The sequence below is a fragment of the Triturus cristatus genome, chromosome 2_2 (genome assembly GCF_964204655.1).
Source record: "Triturus cristatus chromosome 2_2, aTriCri1.1, whole genome shotgun sequence".
Lineage (NCBI taxonomy): Eukaryota > Metazoa > Chordata > Amphibia > Caudata > Salamandridae > Triturus > Triturus cristatus.
The window spans coordinates 96,579,272-96,594,719 of NC_140582.1; the positions used below are offsets into that span (position 1 = coordinate 96,579,272).

The following is a 15,448-nucleotide window of genomic DNA, read 5'->3' on the forward strand; positions in this document are numbered from 1 at the left end:
CTCCACAAATGGAGTAGGTTGAGCATGCCCGGGTGCAAAAACCCTGCCCTGCTACTGCGACAGAAGATTCTCCCAAAATGGAAACCAGATTGGAGGACAGATGTTCATGCCCAGAAATTCCAGATACCAACCTCTCCTGGCCCCATCTGGAGCCACTGGGATGACTTCGGACCAGTCCTGCCCGATCTTCCTAACTCTGGGAAGGAGATGCAGAAAGGCGTGCAGGAGTCAGGTGCGTCACTCATCCAGAAAAAACTTCCCAGGGAACTGAAATTAGCAAATATTGTGACTCTACATGTTCTACCCACTGTTTTAAGATGCCATTTGCCAGCTCGGGAAGTAACCGCCAATCATGATCTGCCAAGTATCACCGGCTGAGTTCATCCACCTTGGCATTAAAAGATTCAGCCAGGTGGCTCATTGTCAGGAGGTGCCCTGAAGCTCCAACCAACTCCAGAGGTTTAAAGCATGGGTCTCCAATCTTTTCTGCACTGAGAGCTACTTATGTTCAATGAAACGCATTGAGAGCTACTAATACTATTAGTGTTGTATAATCTCAATTTTGTTATATGTATATTAATTCAACCAAGCAAAAGCTTTCTTATTAAGCTGTGCTGCACACAGGTGAACTATCCAAAGGTAGCTGGAGAGCTACAGTTTATCACGATCTACTGCTGGGAGACACTTGGTTTAAAGCCTCTTGACCTAGGACCCCCACTCTGCCCTGCTTGTTGCAGTACACATGGCAACGATGTCCTTGAGAACCTGTACCAGCTTCCCCTTGATGAAAGGCAGGAAGGCCTTCAAAGCCGTCAGGTTTCTGCTAGAGACCAAAGTCCTCTAATCTTCACCTCTCCCAGATGGGCTCCACGCCCAAGAAGTGAATCATTTGGCACCACCCTCAGCTGTGGGTGTGGTCGGGAAAGAGGTTTTTCGCAGGTCCAATTGTCGTCGAGCAGCCACCACTGCGGATCTTAGTCTCTAATCTGTAATCTGGATGGAATCCGGCAGGTTTCCTTGGTGCTGCACCCACTGAGACTTCAGATTCCACAGCAGAGCCTGCATAGGTCACCTGGCAAGGTTAAAGAACAGGATGCCAATGGTCCTAAAAGCAGCAGAACCAATATCACCAAGACATAGGACTAAGGCTGAAACATCAGGATCATAGCACAAATGACTGGGAGTTGTGAAGGAGGAAGGCTTTGCACCATATCCAAGACAACTCCTATAAAAAGAAGACTCTGCAAAGGAGTCAATGTGACTTGGACATGCTTATCGAGACCCCCAATGATGTTAGGGTGTTCGCCGTAGTCTTTAGCCCCGGATGGACTGTGGTGAGCCGGCCTTCAACATTCAGTCATTGAGGGGAAAACTGGTACCTGGGCGATGACCACGGACAGCACTTTTGTAAACACCCGAGGGGCCCATGTGAGTCAAATGTAAGCACGACAAATTGAAAATGCTCCTGGCCTACCTTGAACTGCAGGTTATATCTGTGGGACGACAAGATGGTTATATGAGAATACGTGTCCTGCAGGTCCAAAGCTACCATCCATTCACCCTGATCCAGGATAAACCGAACCTGGACCAGCATGAGCATTTTAATCTATCCATTCACAGGAAGGTATTCAGAGGATGAAGACCTAAAATACGACAGAGGGTTCTCTCCTTTTGAATGAGGAAGTAGCAGGAGTAACAACCTGTGCCGCCTCCAAGGATGGCACCCTATTGATGGCTCCTTTGGGCAGTAATGACAGTACCTCTTGCAGCAAGGAGAGGTCCCCCTCTCAAAGCCACTCTGATGTGGGAGTAAAGTGTGGTAGCTCAGATACAAAAAGAAGGGCATAACTCTGCTGGATGATCTGGAGAACACATGTCAGTTTTTATAGACTGACACCCTGAGAGAAGGTGCCAGATTCTGCCACCCCCCCCCCCCGTGGTTTTGTGTTACTAATAGCAAAATGAAGCTGTTTAGAGGCTGATGCCTCAGGGGTGGGTACCAAGAATAACCTTGGTGCCCTGCATGGCATCAGCTTAATCCCAGCCTCTGGCCAGGAAAGGATTGGGGTGGGTGTATCAGGGGTGGCAGGCCCGACATCTATTCCCCAAACTCTGAAGGAAGACTGGCGGCGAAACAGATGAGCCGATGTGGAAAGGTCCAAGGAATGTGCTGTGTCCCAGCTTTCTGTAAAGTATTTGAGGGCAGTCGGCCTTCTTGCCAAATAGGCAGGTCCTATTTAAAGGTATATCCATAAAAGATGGCTGTACATCTCCAGAAAAAAAGTGGATCAAATCCATGCATGTCGGCGAAGCACCACAGTAGTGTCCACTGCTCAGCCCAGGCATTCTGTAATAACAAGTCCAGTCTTAATTCCGTACTTGATAGCATTGTGGTCATCTTGAAAGGTTTGAGCCAAAGAGGCCTAAAACTCCTCCAGGACCGCTGGCAAGATCACAATGACCATGTCCCACAGGACATGCGTAGAACAGCCTAGCAGGCAGATTGCACTGACTGACCATAATGAAAGCTAGCCGAAGAGCACATTTGCTTCTTGGATGCCTTATTCCTTTTCGACTCCCTATTTGGAGGAGTTATTAGCATTTATTTTGCAGGTAGATGCGTGGACTCCACACTCTCAGGAGTAGGATGATGCATAAGAAAATTTGGATCACCAGATGTCTAAGGCATCCGGCCACTTAGGTGTTCATTAGTGTACAAGAATAAGGCTTAAATCAAGTGTCCATAAGGGTGTCAGTCAGGGCTTCATTAATTGGAAGTAATGGCTCAGATGAGGCTGTTCGAGGTTGAAAAACCTCAGTAAGGACATTTGTCTGGACTTCAACAAGGCAGCAGCTGATCTAGGACATAAACGGCAAATAAAGCCCTTTCCTCTATTGAAGATTCAACTAGCGAAATCAAACCATTACCAGGGGAAGTACCAAGCCCACTGGCCTCCTGCAAATCTAGGTAAACACTCATCGTGATGTATAGGTAGATTGCCCAATCATCATTGTGGCTTAAATTCTAACCAGAGTTTGACATCACCCAATAAGGAGGATGGAGCATCCGAGGAAGGCTCCATGGTAGAGGACGTGTTTTGTCTAAATCAGAACATAAAGGAACCAGGTGCGCTGGAGTGGAGTCAGGGTGACCTCAGTCTGTGTCGAATTTGATTTGGTTGGGGATCAGTATCAATGAAGAAGGAAGTGGTGCAGGTCCTGCAGCCAGAATTTAAGTCTGCACCAGAGTCAGTGAAGAACCACAGGAGGGTGTGAGGCGCTCAGACAGTGCAGACGGAAGACCCGCCAATAGGAACCCAACTGGAGTCCCCTGCACATCCCCGAGGATCTGATAGAGTGCAAAATATGTGTAGAATGCTCTGCCTAAAGACCAAACTACTGTGGCTCCACCGATGGCTCAGACAATTCGGGGCTTAGTAGACCAGTTGTTGAATTGGCTCCTCGAACAAGAATCTGGACCGAGATCGCTTGGCAACTTGACAACCTCTGATTTTTCTTTAGACAGATTGGGGGAGGGGGCAGTGGGGGCGTGGGGGGGGGGGGGGAGACCTGCTTCAACTTCTTTTGCTTATTCTTCCATTTTGACTTGAACCTGCTGGATGACTTATATCGTTACACAAAAATGTGAAGGAACATAACGTGTATTGTGTAATTTCAGATGCAAGTGTATTTGAATGTAATATTGTATTGTATCTATTTTCGTGTAAATTTAATTTAAAGAAAATAAATTAAGAAACAGTTCGACATTTTTGTGAATTGTGCACATTGGTCCAAGTACATGTACTTGTTTTCGTGAGGTCAAAATACAGACACACACACACAGGTATTTTTACAAAGGAAACTGGGGAAATAATTAAATACAGATACAAACGGAATCTGAAATGTGGAAACATAGTGGCTAAGGTAGGGGTAATAAACAATACAGTAAATGGGGCACTAAAATTGTGAAAGGTAGGTTTTGATACCCTTCCTGAATTTCACCACCAACTAGCAAACCTGAGGAACAAAGACCCATCCTCGTCGCCAAGTTTGTTGAGTAAAGATGATGTACTCAAGATGGGTAAACTTAGAAATAAGTTTATTTCCAATGAAGAAATAAAGGAAGCACCAGCGGTTACACGTCTTCAAGCTCCGGCTGGTTTTCCTCAACTGCCAACTCTTGATTCTTGGACCCGATCAGGTGTTCTAATCTAGAACATCCTGATCGTGCCAAGAACCAAGAGTTCATAACACAACACCACATGAACTCGTGCTTGCAAGCACGAGACAAAACACTACAATGAACATAACACATGTTACTTCAGATTATTGGTCTAAAGCCAGATATAGTCTGTCAGTATGTGCGTTGTGAGTCTTTGATTTCCCGACTAGGTAGGTGCTCAGTGTGAAGGTGGCATTGGCGACAAATTTAGACACAGCCGTGTTTACTCAAGTAAAGTGCAGAGAGCTGACAAACCACTTTGAAACTGATTCAAACAGTGACAAGGAGCCAATGCAGTCTTACGTTTTATTTAGTACCACTGGTATATTTTACTTAATATCCTGCTTATAAACGGATAGGTATTTAACGAGAGAAGAGTAGTTTCAAAATAATCCACATGGCCTTTCCTTTCTAGATTGATTGTGTTCCTGAGGAACAATAGAACACAATTCAATTTTTTTTAAACTGGAATGTATTGACCTGCATCACTACTTACACCCTGGCAACAGCTCTTCACCATCAGTAAGGAAAGTCCATGAAGAGAAGAGCGCGATGGATGGCCTGGTCCAGTTTCAGCTTTGCTTCAATTCAGTTCCCAATTGAAGCCAATCGATGCGGATTTAAAAGAACACATTTATTGGAATGAATTCTATTTTTTATTCACCTTATTGAGCATATAGTGGAACTCTGGGGAACTACAGCTGTGGCTTCGGTTAACGGACTCAATAAATCTTACTCAAGACGCAGACAGGAACAGGACTATGCGTTCACCCTTTTTGAAACTCACATATTGTGACTTCATTTAAATTGCTCTTCATTTATGCAAAACACTGTAAAAACAAATAACCGTAGTCGGTGACACAAACCAAAGCGCTTTAAGTTTCAAAATTAGTATGCACTTTATTTCAACCATCCTTTTACTGACAAATCATCACATTTAAAATTATCTTTTATTACCATCTTTTCTTTTAACTTGACAAAAATAAAAATCAGTTTACATCTGTACAACACTGAACTAACATGTAAAATTGGCAGACAGCATACACAGCTATGGTACAGAACGAGTGAGACATATATATATATATATATATATATATTACAACTATTAACAATATTATTAAAAATAAAGAAAATGGTCCTTAGAACGGGCCCATTTAAACAGGTCAGTGAGTTGTTCGTGTACACTGAACTGAAAGAAACCGTAAAATGTGTCCACTAAGGCAGAAATGATGCTACAGAATGTGTGACGTCGTTACACATTGCAACTGGCTAATATATCTTCTACCAATCTTTTGTAGACCCAGGCATCCCCCTTAAGCCGCTGCCTCCGGATCCCAACGACTTCGGGCTTGCTCAGCTGGCACACTTCGAGTTCAAACTGCAGCGTCACCTTGCCAAAATCGGACTGCGTGCGGCACTTCAGTTTGTAGCTGGACGGAAGACAAAGGAAAAAGTCATGAATGAAGTCGATTGGTAGGTAATCTGTCACAGCATGCAGACCAGGAAGTAAATACACGTTCATTCGGCTCAGCCCTCGAGCACCAGCAGGCCCATGGAAAGGGGCTCAAACTACTTAAGGCGAAAGTATTAATCCCACTCACAACATCATAAATCGCGCAAAGGACTGCATTTGTAAGAGGTGTCTGCTACGCTTTAAACAATGCTGAAACTCAGGGCTGTATATTAATTGGGCACGGTCGAATTCCCGTGGAGAGAAATTAAGCACACCCCTACATTCCGAAAACTGAAAACGTTCTGAAAAATATACATGAGAAGGTGCTATAAAATGTATGGTTAACGTTTATTAGAAGACCCAGACGAAAACCATATAACATCAATTTTTTTTTCCAATAACAATGTTGCCCCTTAATCTGCCCAGACTGGCAAGGAAGAGAGCCCCGGGCCCTTAAATTGATAGGGTGCAAAGGCCGGGCTCCTCTAGGAATGTCGGAGTCCAGAGTAAGGAAAGCATCAGACAGCCACATCGCTGCAAGAACTGGATGTTCGACCCCCTTGTGAGCGATTTGATGACATTCTTCAAGTACATTTTTAGACTGAGCCAATCAGAAAGAGGGATTTTCAGCCAACTGGCCAGTAATAAATAACTAGGGCCACTGTTTGTGCGCGTTTGTTGCCGGTAGTGAATTAACTGCACTTGCAACAGATTTCACATCTGCTACGTTACTTGCAGATTACAGCAAAAAATAGTTTAGAGCACAACAGAATCAATGATTCTAAAACAAAAGCTGGAGACCTGGTGCACCAAATTGTCAGGCGCTTTGGAAAGGATAACAGTTCACATTTATGATGAGGATTGCTGGGTTAAACAGTTAACTGATACTAAGGCGGGGTCTGGTGGCTCAGTGGACTATGCAAGCTCTGCAGGGGCCTGTGTTCGACCTCATGGTCACAGGTTCAAATCCCAGCGGGTCCACTCAGCCTTTCATCCATTTGAGGTCGATAAAATGAGTACCATTGAGTGCAGGGGCCTGTGTTCGACCACATGGTCACAGGTTCAAATCCCGGCGGGTCCACGCAGCCTTTCATCCATTTGAGGTCGATAAAATGAGTACCATTGAGTTGGGTAACAATTTACATCTGTTATTTCAGCGCCAAGATGCCCCGTTGCTGGGGTGAACGCGCACTTTACAAATACACATTTATGTGAGGTGAAACTGTTGCGCATTAATGTCCTGTTGAAGGCCTTTTCGATTATGGAACAACTGTTATATTTAAACGTAATCCAAGCATGGTGGAAATGAAGATTCCTTATTTGTTACAAAAAAGTTTTGTTTAATTATTCGTGCAATTTCAGGTTACACGAGACACTTCTCAGAGCAGTGCGTTTTCAAGAGGTGTCTTAGAGTACTGTAAAGACACAGACATTTTGCTTCACTTTTTTAAGGTTTGCCTACTTGAATGTCAATGGGCCTCCCAGAACGCTATTACTACACGCACAGTGTTGTCCTGCATGCTCTCTCAATGTGCTTCTTAAAGACCCAATTGTGGACCAAGGGAAGATCTAAAACTAGAGCCACTGGAATCTTTAGGGCACGACATGCCCATACTTTAAGAAAAGCAGTTTCCTAATGTTTTACCTCGAAGTCAACCGCCCCAGGACGGTTAATTCTGACAGTTGAGAGGACTCCTCGAAAGTGAAAGGAGCGCAGGAGTCTCCTGTGATGGGAAGCAGGGGTAGAGAAAGACAGCTAAACAAGAAACAAGCCTTCTTGCCAGGGAGCCTGCTGCCCGAAAGAAATGTAATGTGTGCACTGGTCAACCTGCGAATGCAAAGGCGGCCTGGAAGCTGGAATTGCTTATAATTGATGGAGTTCACTTGAAGCTTCAGACTACAAAGATCTATTCTCTTTGACAGGTATTGTAAGGGTGTTAGCAGCTGAGCTGGTGAGTGTGTGCTTTTAACGGCCAGTTATATACAAAAAATGTTTGTATTAGGTCGAGTCTGCGCATTTATGAAATCAATATTTTGGAAGCACATTTTAAATCTTAAAGCTATATTTTGTGCCAGTCTATCTTACCCTGTGTGCAATGCACGTTTACAATACTGGGACCTCATAGTACTAAAAATACACAGGTCTCAATTCCACTACCAGGATACAATTCTGTGGCTCAGTGTTTACATACACACACTCGCAGTAATCAATTAACCAACAGAAGTTTTAAGTTGATTTATTTATTTATGGTGGGCTTTATTTTATATGCCGTTACTTGAAGGTGAAAGACCAACAGAGTAGTTACAGAAATATGTTTTTTTAGCCACACGTTTGACCTTGTCCCGACACTAACTGACCCGGCCCCGCCACTGCACTTTTGATCACGGTTACCATGCATTTTTAGGTTTCCCTATGCTTGCCAATTTACTTTCTTCTGTTTCTGTTGGTTGTAGCCTGTTCTCCAGTCTGTGCCTCTTATCAGTTTCCCGTGGCCCAACTACTCATTTTCATCCTCGTTGGTGGTTCAAACTTTTTTCTTTTGGTTAATGCTGCATACTGTTTACATTTTGTTATCTTTCCCTTTAAACACCTAATATCGCTAGATTTCACTACTAAACAGGCAGTCACAATAGCAGTTACCTCACAGTCAAAAAGGGCTTGATTTGAATGGTGCAGCGGCACCGGGTCCTAAAGTTGTCAGAACTCCTCTAAACACCAAATATTGCTATACTTAACTACTAAAGGGGCAGACACAAGTGCAGTTAACTTGCAGGCACTAAGATCATGCTTTCAATGGTGCAGCAGGTGCAGTTACACCAAAGCCCTAGGAACCCCACCAAACACTGATTATTGCTATACAACTAAGCAGGCAGTCACAAGTTCGGTTATCTTGCAGGCACTAGCATCTTTATTTAAATGGTGCAGCAAGTGCAGTGGCACCGGGCCCAAATGTTTTAGAACTTTTTATCTCATACTAAAGCTGCACAACGTTTACCATTTACAGATACTTTTCTTTTGGCTGCACACATTTAAAATGTGCTTGTTTAACTCTGCTTTAGTGGGTGGAACCTTCAACTCATTTTCACATTCTTTATTATATTGTTCGGATAATAAAATAGGTTTGTCGCTAATACAATAATTTTTTTTCTTGTGTTTGTTGTTGGTGTATTATGTAGTTTTAACCCGAATAAAGTGATTACAGTGCTTTACATGAATACGCTCTGTGGTGCTCTGAAGGGATGTTTTAACCTCCTTTATCCGTTGGGACAGTTTCTGTATACAATCCAAGACTCCGCTGCAGCTGTCCGACGCTGTAATGGTAAACACAGTCACGTGCCTGCTCTAAAAGTATTACTCTAGTTTTGTGATAGCAGCTTGTTCCTTCTACTGGCCGGGAAGGAAGACTGCATCGCTACAAGAGCAGTGAATTCGAAAATTCCAGCTGCTGGGCGTTGTTGTCGCATGGCGTCAAAGCTAGTCTTTGTGAGCATGCGTGTTTTGTGCTGCTATTCTTTTTTCAAAAGGTATCCATTATTTTAAAATACGTTTTTTTCTTCGGTGCGAGTTCTCCACTTTTGCAACAAGGGTTTAGCTTATCAAGCAGCTAGGTGGTAAAACTGGCTTTCTTTAGGCCTGGCCTTTACTGTGCAAATTGTATTGTTCTAACACCAAAACATGTTATATCGTTTACTGTATTTTTTTAGCTGACCATATGAATAAGCAACATGGTTATTCAGCGATACTCTGTAAACTAAAGCAGAATTTATTTTCCCAATAGTGAGAATTTTGCTGTTCATCTTTCTGTGGCTGTAAAAAGCATTCATATTTATTTTTATACTTTTAACAAAGAACTGCACATTCCTAAAACAGGCTAACACTGTCTAAGTTAGCTCACATTACCCCAGGCATTTTAGCTTAATTGCTAAAAATGATTAGAGTTGTCCAAAGTAATTTAAACAGCCTCCTTCATTTTCGTTGTTCTATAATATAAAGAACACCAACCGCACCAACTGCGCATTCTTAAAACAGGCAAAGTGCAGTTATCTAGCAGGCACTAGGGTCAGGATCTCAATGGTACAGCAGGTGCAGTGGCAGCAGGACTTATTATAACAAATGCCTTGAAAAAAAATACAGTAGTGTTACAACATACAAACTTAAAAGTATATAGCACAATCATTGAAAATGTTAGTGTACTGTGTAAACCTTAAGTAACAATGCCAATGCAAGTGCAAATATTTACCATATACTCATTGTTTCAATTTATGTTCAAGTTCACGTTTTTTGCAAGAATGAAAAAAAAAGCGCAGAGCAAAATAAAAAAACTTTGTAAGGGAAATCTGTAAAAAAAAAAAAAAAACCCCAAAAAAAGAACTTGCCCAACTCAATAAGAATCTCACTTTCAGTGTTTTTCTTTCACTATTATACAACCGCTCAAATGGTCATTTGAAAAATGTAAAGTTAATCTTCATTTGTTAATCTCAACAAGGACAATAATCAAACACCACTTTATCTAGTTTTTACAATCTTGTTTTTTTGTATTTGCAAAACAGCGCTCGCGCTGTACTTCTGTGGGTTTTATCCACCCTTGACCTATTTGCTCCATACATTGCTTCACCATTTTCAAGCCTACTTATCAGGTACAGGTTATTTTTTTTTTTAAATCTTTGTCCTTCACCATTTATCTAATCTCCCCACTTTATAATACCACTTGTAACAGCACAATATATTGTCTTTTTGTACATGTGATAACACTTTAACAAACTTTCTGTAACTTCTATTGTACAACTACTCGGCAAGCTACACTCACAACAAAAAAGCTTATTATATAAATCACATAGGCGAAACCTAATGCATTTACTGATGCCCTTTTATTTTCTTTTAAATGAACACTGACTGCTCCCATAACGGAAGAGCATTTCTAATGCACAATTGGGGGAAGCAGAATAATAGAGGCACATCTATCACAAGAAGTGTGAATGTGTAAGCATGCTTTTTGTTGAGAAGTCATAACGCGGTAGGCAACAGAAAACAAGCCTACATCAGCACAATTCTTGAACACACAATATCTTAGTTTTGGAGCACGAAGAAATGCATTTCTTCGTGTTCCTGAACTTCCATGCGAAATTCGTTTGTTACTAACATTTTCAATAGGTCCTGGAGAACAAGTATGCTTTTCATATTTAAGAATCCTTTGGATTTTGAGCAGCATTTGGGATTCTTTTTGTATCAATCTGTGCTGCAAAAAGCACAAAAGGGGCACACACTACAACTGAATGTGTGTCGTTATCCCGCACTCTTTTTGTCTGCAGGGAATCGTAACAACGACTTGCGGAGGGGGGGGGGGGGGGGGGGGGGCGCTGGATGTTGGAATAGTATAATTTACTATTCCAACTCCAGTCTGTGCGGACAGTAGGGAAGGTGTTGGATTTTAAATCCAACACCCCCCCCCTCCACAAATCGTCGTTACGACTTGCGGAGTAATGGTATGCGGAATCACAACGTGGTCGTTGTAACGACCGCGTTGTGATTCCGCATACCATTACTCCGCAAGTCGTTACAACGACTTACGGAGGGGGGGCGCTGGATGTTGGAATAGTATAATTTACTATTCCAACTCCAGTCCGTGCGGACAGTAGGGAAGGTGTTGGATTTTAAATCCAACACCCCCCCCCCCCCCCGCAAGTCGTTGTTCCGAGTTGCGGAGTAATGGTATGCGGAATCACAACGTGGTCGTTGTAACGACCGCGTTGTGATTCCCTGCAGACAAAAAGAGTGCGGGATAACGACACACATTCAGTTGTAGTGTGTGCCCCTTTTGTGCTTTTTGCAGCACAGATTGATACAAAAAGAATCCCAAATGCTGCTCAAAATCCAAAGGATTCTTAAATATGAAAAGCATACTTGTTCTCCAGGACCTATTGAAAATGTTAGTAACAAACGAATTTCGCATGGAAGTTCAGGAACACTAAGAAATGCATTGTTTACCACTACAACTAAATGGAGTTTCATAATTTATTAAATGCTACTGCATAATGTGTTCCTTAATTGCCACATACTTTATGGTTTAAATCTTATTAGTTGACCCTGGTCAGAGATGGTAAAGCAGAGACTCAATTAAAACCACTTAATAGTAGCATTGCAAATAATTGTAGCTCCACATAATGAAATAATTTTTTTAAAATCACCTTTGTGACAGTCTACCACCCACTCCAAATCATGCATTAACAAAAAAATGGGGACCCAGGCTTTTAGTTAACTACAAGAAATCTTCCGTTTCTGCATGTTCACCACAGATGTTTCACCTTATCTGGACATTATTTTCTCTGTTGGCTTAAGAACTCTAGGCACTTTACCCCTGCTAACCAGTATGTAAGTGCCTGTGATCCACTTTCAAACATAGTTGAATTGGCCTATTACCAAGTGGTATATTTAACTTGTCTGTAAGTCCCTAGTTCATGGTGTAAAAAGTGCACCCAAGGCCTAGCAGTTACATGCAATTTGTGGAATGTAGCGCTTATTGTGCCATTCTCTGGTGTCAAAAGGCAAACATGGCTTCGGCCTCAATTTGAAGCCTGACTGCTGCACTGCAACCTGTTAACATCCTTTGATAGGTACCAACCTCCTTTTTAAATATTACCAAGCCACTCCTATGTAGCCCACAAGTTACGGTGCATGGCATTTAATAAGTGGGATGTGTAGAAAATTAATTTTACCATATCCCTATAGTGACAAGGCCCAAAAATATATTTATACTGAAGCAGACCGAACTGTCTGAGCAGAAAACCAGAGTGCAAATTTAAACACCAATACTGTATCTCTGGAATGGAACTAGCTAGAAAAATAATGAACACTAGTTAACATTCCAATTCAATAGTGTAATCATTTATAATATCGAGGAAAAGTAACTTTTAGAAAGTTTCCCTTTATCTGCTTGAACTGTCAGAAGTCTAATTAGCATAAGCCTCTGTCAGCATCCTTTGTAACACTACAGTGTCAAATCATGCTTGACGTGTCTGTTGAGCCACATGTAACACTTGGGGTATACTTGAAAGGGAGAGAACTGGATGGCAAAACAATTCTTGGGGATCCCCTGCCTGGTTGCTGAAGTACCCTGCTTTTGTTCTTCCAGAATTCTGTCTCTGGGTTTGTGAGTACCGTGCCTGCCTCAAACTGGATTTTAGTGTTCGATTTGGGATGACACTAGGATTACCACAGTTAGTGAGGCTGAAAACCTTTGCAATCTGCAATGTGCCCAGACATTACATTTTAGGCATGTTTGCAAACAGGAACTACTTCAAAATTAGTGCCTGGGAACTTTTACCCCATTGGTTAGGGCGTGCACATATTAATTCCCACCCACTTGCTAGTGCATGGAGCACCTCAAGGTTCCCATTTCGGGACCTGCAGAAGAACAGAAGATGACTGGACCTGCTGTCTGTGACCCGAGATGAGCAGCTAAGGTCTATATCTGTTCCCCCCTGTACTTGGGACAATGACTTAAGCACACAAGTCTGTTGGCCAACCTCTTGTGTGGCTTGAAAGGACATCACTAGCTGCAAGAGACCTTTTCCTGGAAGTACTCAGCTGACCAGAGATAACTAGACCTGGACTTTGCTGGTGGGATCGGCTTGACACCTTGTGAGTTTCTAACTGCCTCCCCTGAGGTTCTGCGGTCCTTAGAGATGTATTTCTTTGGTTGGTTGGGACTTAAAGATATCCAATCTGTCAAAATATGTAGAATATCATTGGAGCGGTTTGGTGCTATCTTCCCTAAAATCTTTCAATATTAATCTCTTTGGTTCAGCTTTTTTGATTCTTGTCATTTTGGTGTCATCCTGTTTATTGCATTTGTCTATGCTTCGATTTTGATTTGAGATTTTTAGTGTTTTCCATTTTGACTTTATTACTGGTTTGATACTGCATTAATACTTTACACTTTGTCCTAAGTTAAGCCGCTCTGCTCTGTGCAATAGCTATCAGGGTGTTTAGCTCAGGTTAATTTAGTGCCTTTGTGCGTTCACCCTGACAAGGGTTGTGATGCTTCCATGAGGTAGGGGCAGTCACCCACCCAAGTAATCAACCTGTTAGGACTACTGAGGAAAAAATTAAACAGCTATCCGGTGTTTCATACTTACCCCTTCTGCACATAATCCACGTGTTTTTCTGGAAGGATCTTTGTTATTTCATTGAGCAAAAGGTCAGGATTTAACAGCGTGGTTGTGGTCACATTGTACTGAGCCTGAAAAGTAAATTGACAAAGTCTTCAACGTAGGTCACAACAAAATTAGGAACAATGAAGGTGGTGCAAAATAAAGGACAAATATACAGTGAGGATGTTGCTCCCTATAACCCATAAAATAATTTAATGCAGGCCAGCTGATAAATGTTTTTTATACACACACACGATGAAGTGGTAATGCCAAGGTAAAGGTGAAATTAGTATTTTAACAGGTAAAGCTATAGTGACAATCCCACTCAAAACAAATATCAGTACATGAGAACATATCCTCCACTTAGGAGCCAGATAGCTTTACATGAGGATTTTGTTTGTTTTTAAAAGGGTAATTACATTTTTGTTGTTTCTCTGTGCAGCTGCACTTATAATACATTAGTTGTCTGTTTTTATATGTGGAATGAAAAAGTTACTTACACCTTTGGTATCAATATCTCTAGCGGATAAACACCACTCACGGTCACTTAACGCCCTCACATCTAATAAGCACACTATTGCCGAACTACACAGCTTCCATGCAAATGGAAGCACCAATAGGGAAGAGTACAGCTAAGACATGCTGAGAAAATGGCCTTCGGCAAATTATATCAAATAAACATTGGATACACTGTTGTGCCCAAATGGGGACCCTCGCCCGAATGGCCAACTACGCCCAATACAGACAATGTCATCTGCATACTGCAGGATGGGGAGTCCTGATGTTCCCAACCTAGGTTCAATTAGGTTGGCGCCTTCTAGAGCTTTACCAAGATCAGCTGTGTAAAGGTTAAAGAGACCCCCCCCCCCCTTTGAGGCCGCTGTTAATTGGAACCTTAATTTAATTTAATTGTGGGTTTATATAGCGCTAGAATCGACTCCCGGAGGAGTATCTCTGCGCTTCGACCGCTGGGGAACCCGTCCTGGCTCACCCTGAGAGATGGTCCCTAATGGGTATCTCCAAGGTGCGACCAAGCATCCCTGGCGGTCTGGGGGGGCCGTTGTGAAGATGAGGCAAGCTAATGCCCAGAGTTGCCGAGTGTGGTCCCTGACTAGAGTAGGCACCGAAGCGAGAATTATCGAGTCCGCTGACCCTGGTCCAAGACCCTGCCGCGTCAGGAATTGAACCCTGGTCCCGGGCCGTCCTCTGCTTACGGGTCTGCCGTCTCTAACCAGTGAGCCACACTTCTCCACTCCACTCCAACCTTAGCGGTGGCTGTAATGTGGCCCATTTTTATATGAACTCAAGTCCCCGGATATTGGGACATCGCCTGTAAAAGTAGGGATGGGGTCCCTCATACCAGCAGTTTTTTTCCACAGCATCGCTTGATCCACCCTGTCAAAGGCTGCGCTGTCATCAATGAAACAGCAGAACAGCAGCAGCTGTTTTCTCCCAGTCGCATGATTTGCCAAATCGGCAAGTGCTGTGATGTGATGTTATCAGCAGTGGAAGCGGCAGACCGAACTCGGATTGAAAAAAGGGGAAAAAGATGTTCTTTTTTTGTGTCTCCCTTTTGGTGTATTAGAAAGAGTATAAAATCGCGTCAGGGGTAGGTTAAAATC

The 15,448-nt window shown here is 42.7% G+C and overlaps 1 protein-coding gene across 1 annotated transcript in view; it reads right to left on the minus strand.

Moving 5' to 3' along the window:
- Positions 1–5,335: 5,335 nt before the first annotated feature.
- Positions 5,336–15,448, minus strand: part of MELK (maternal embryonic leucine zipper kinase) — a 196,000-nt gene continuing 185,887 nt past the window's right edge. Inside the window, exons 17-18 of the mRNA XM_085641101.1 lie at positions 13,812–13,915; positions 5,336–5,652 (exon numbers count right to left, since the gene is read on the minus strand). Of these exons, the coding sequence (XP_085497227.1) occupies positions 5,475–5,652; positions 13,812–13,915 (282 nt within the window). The 3' untranslated portion in view covers positions 5,336–5,474. The remainder of the gene's footprint in view (positions 5,653–13,811; positions 13,916–15,448) is intronic.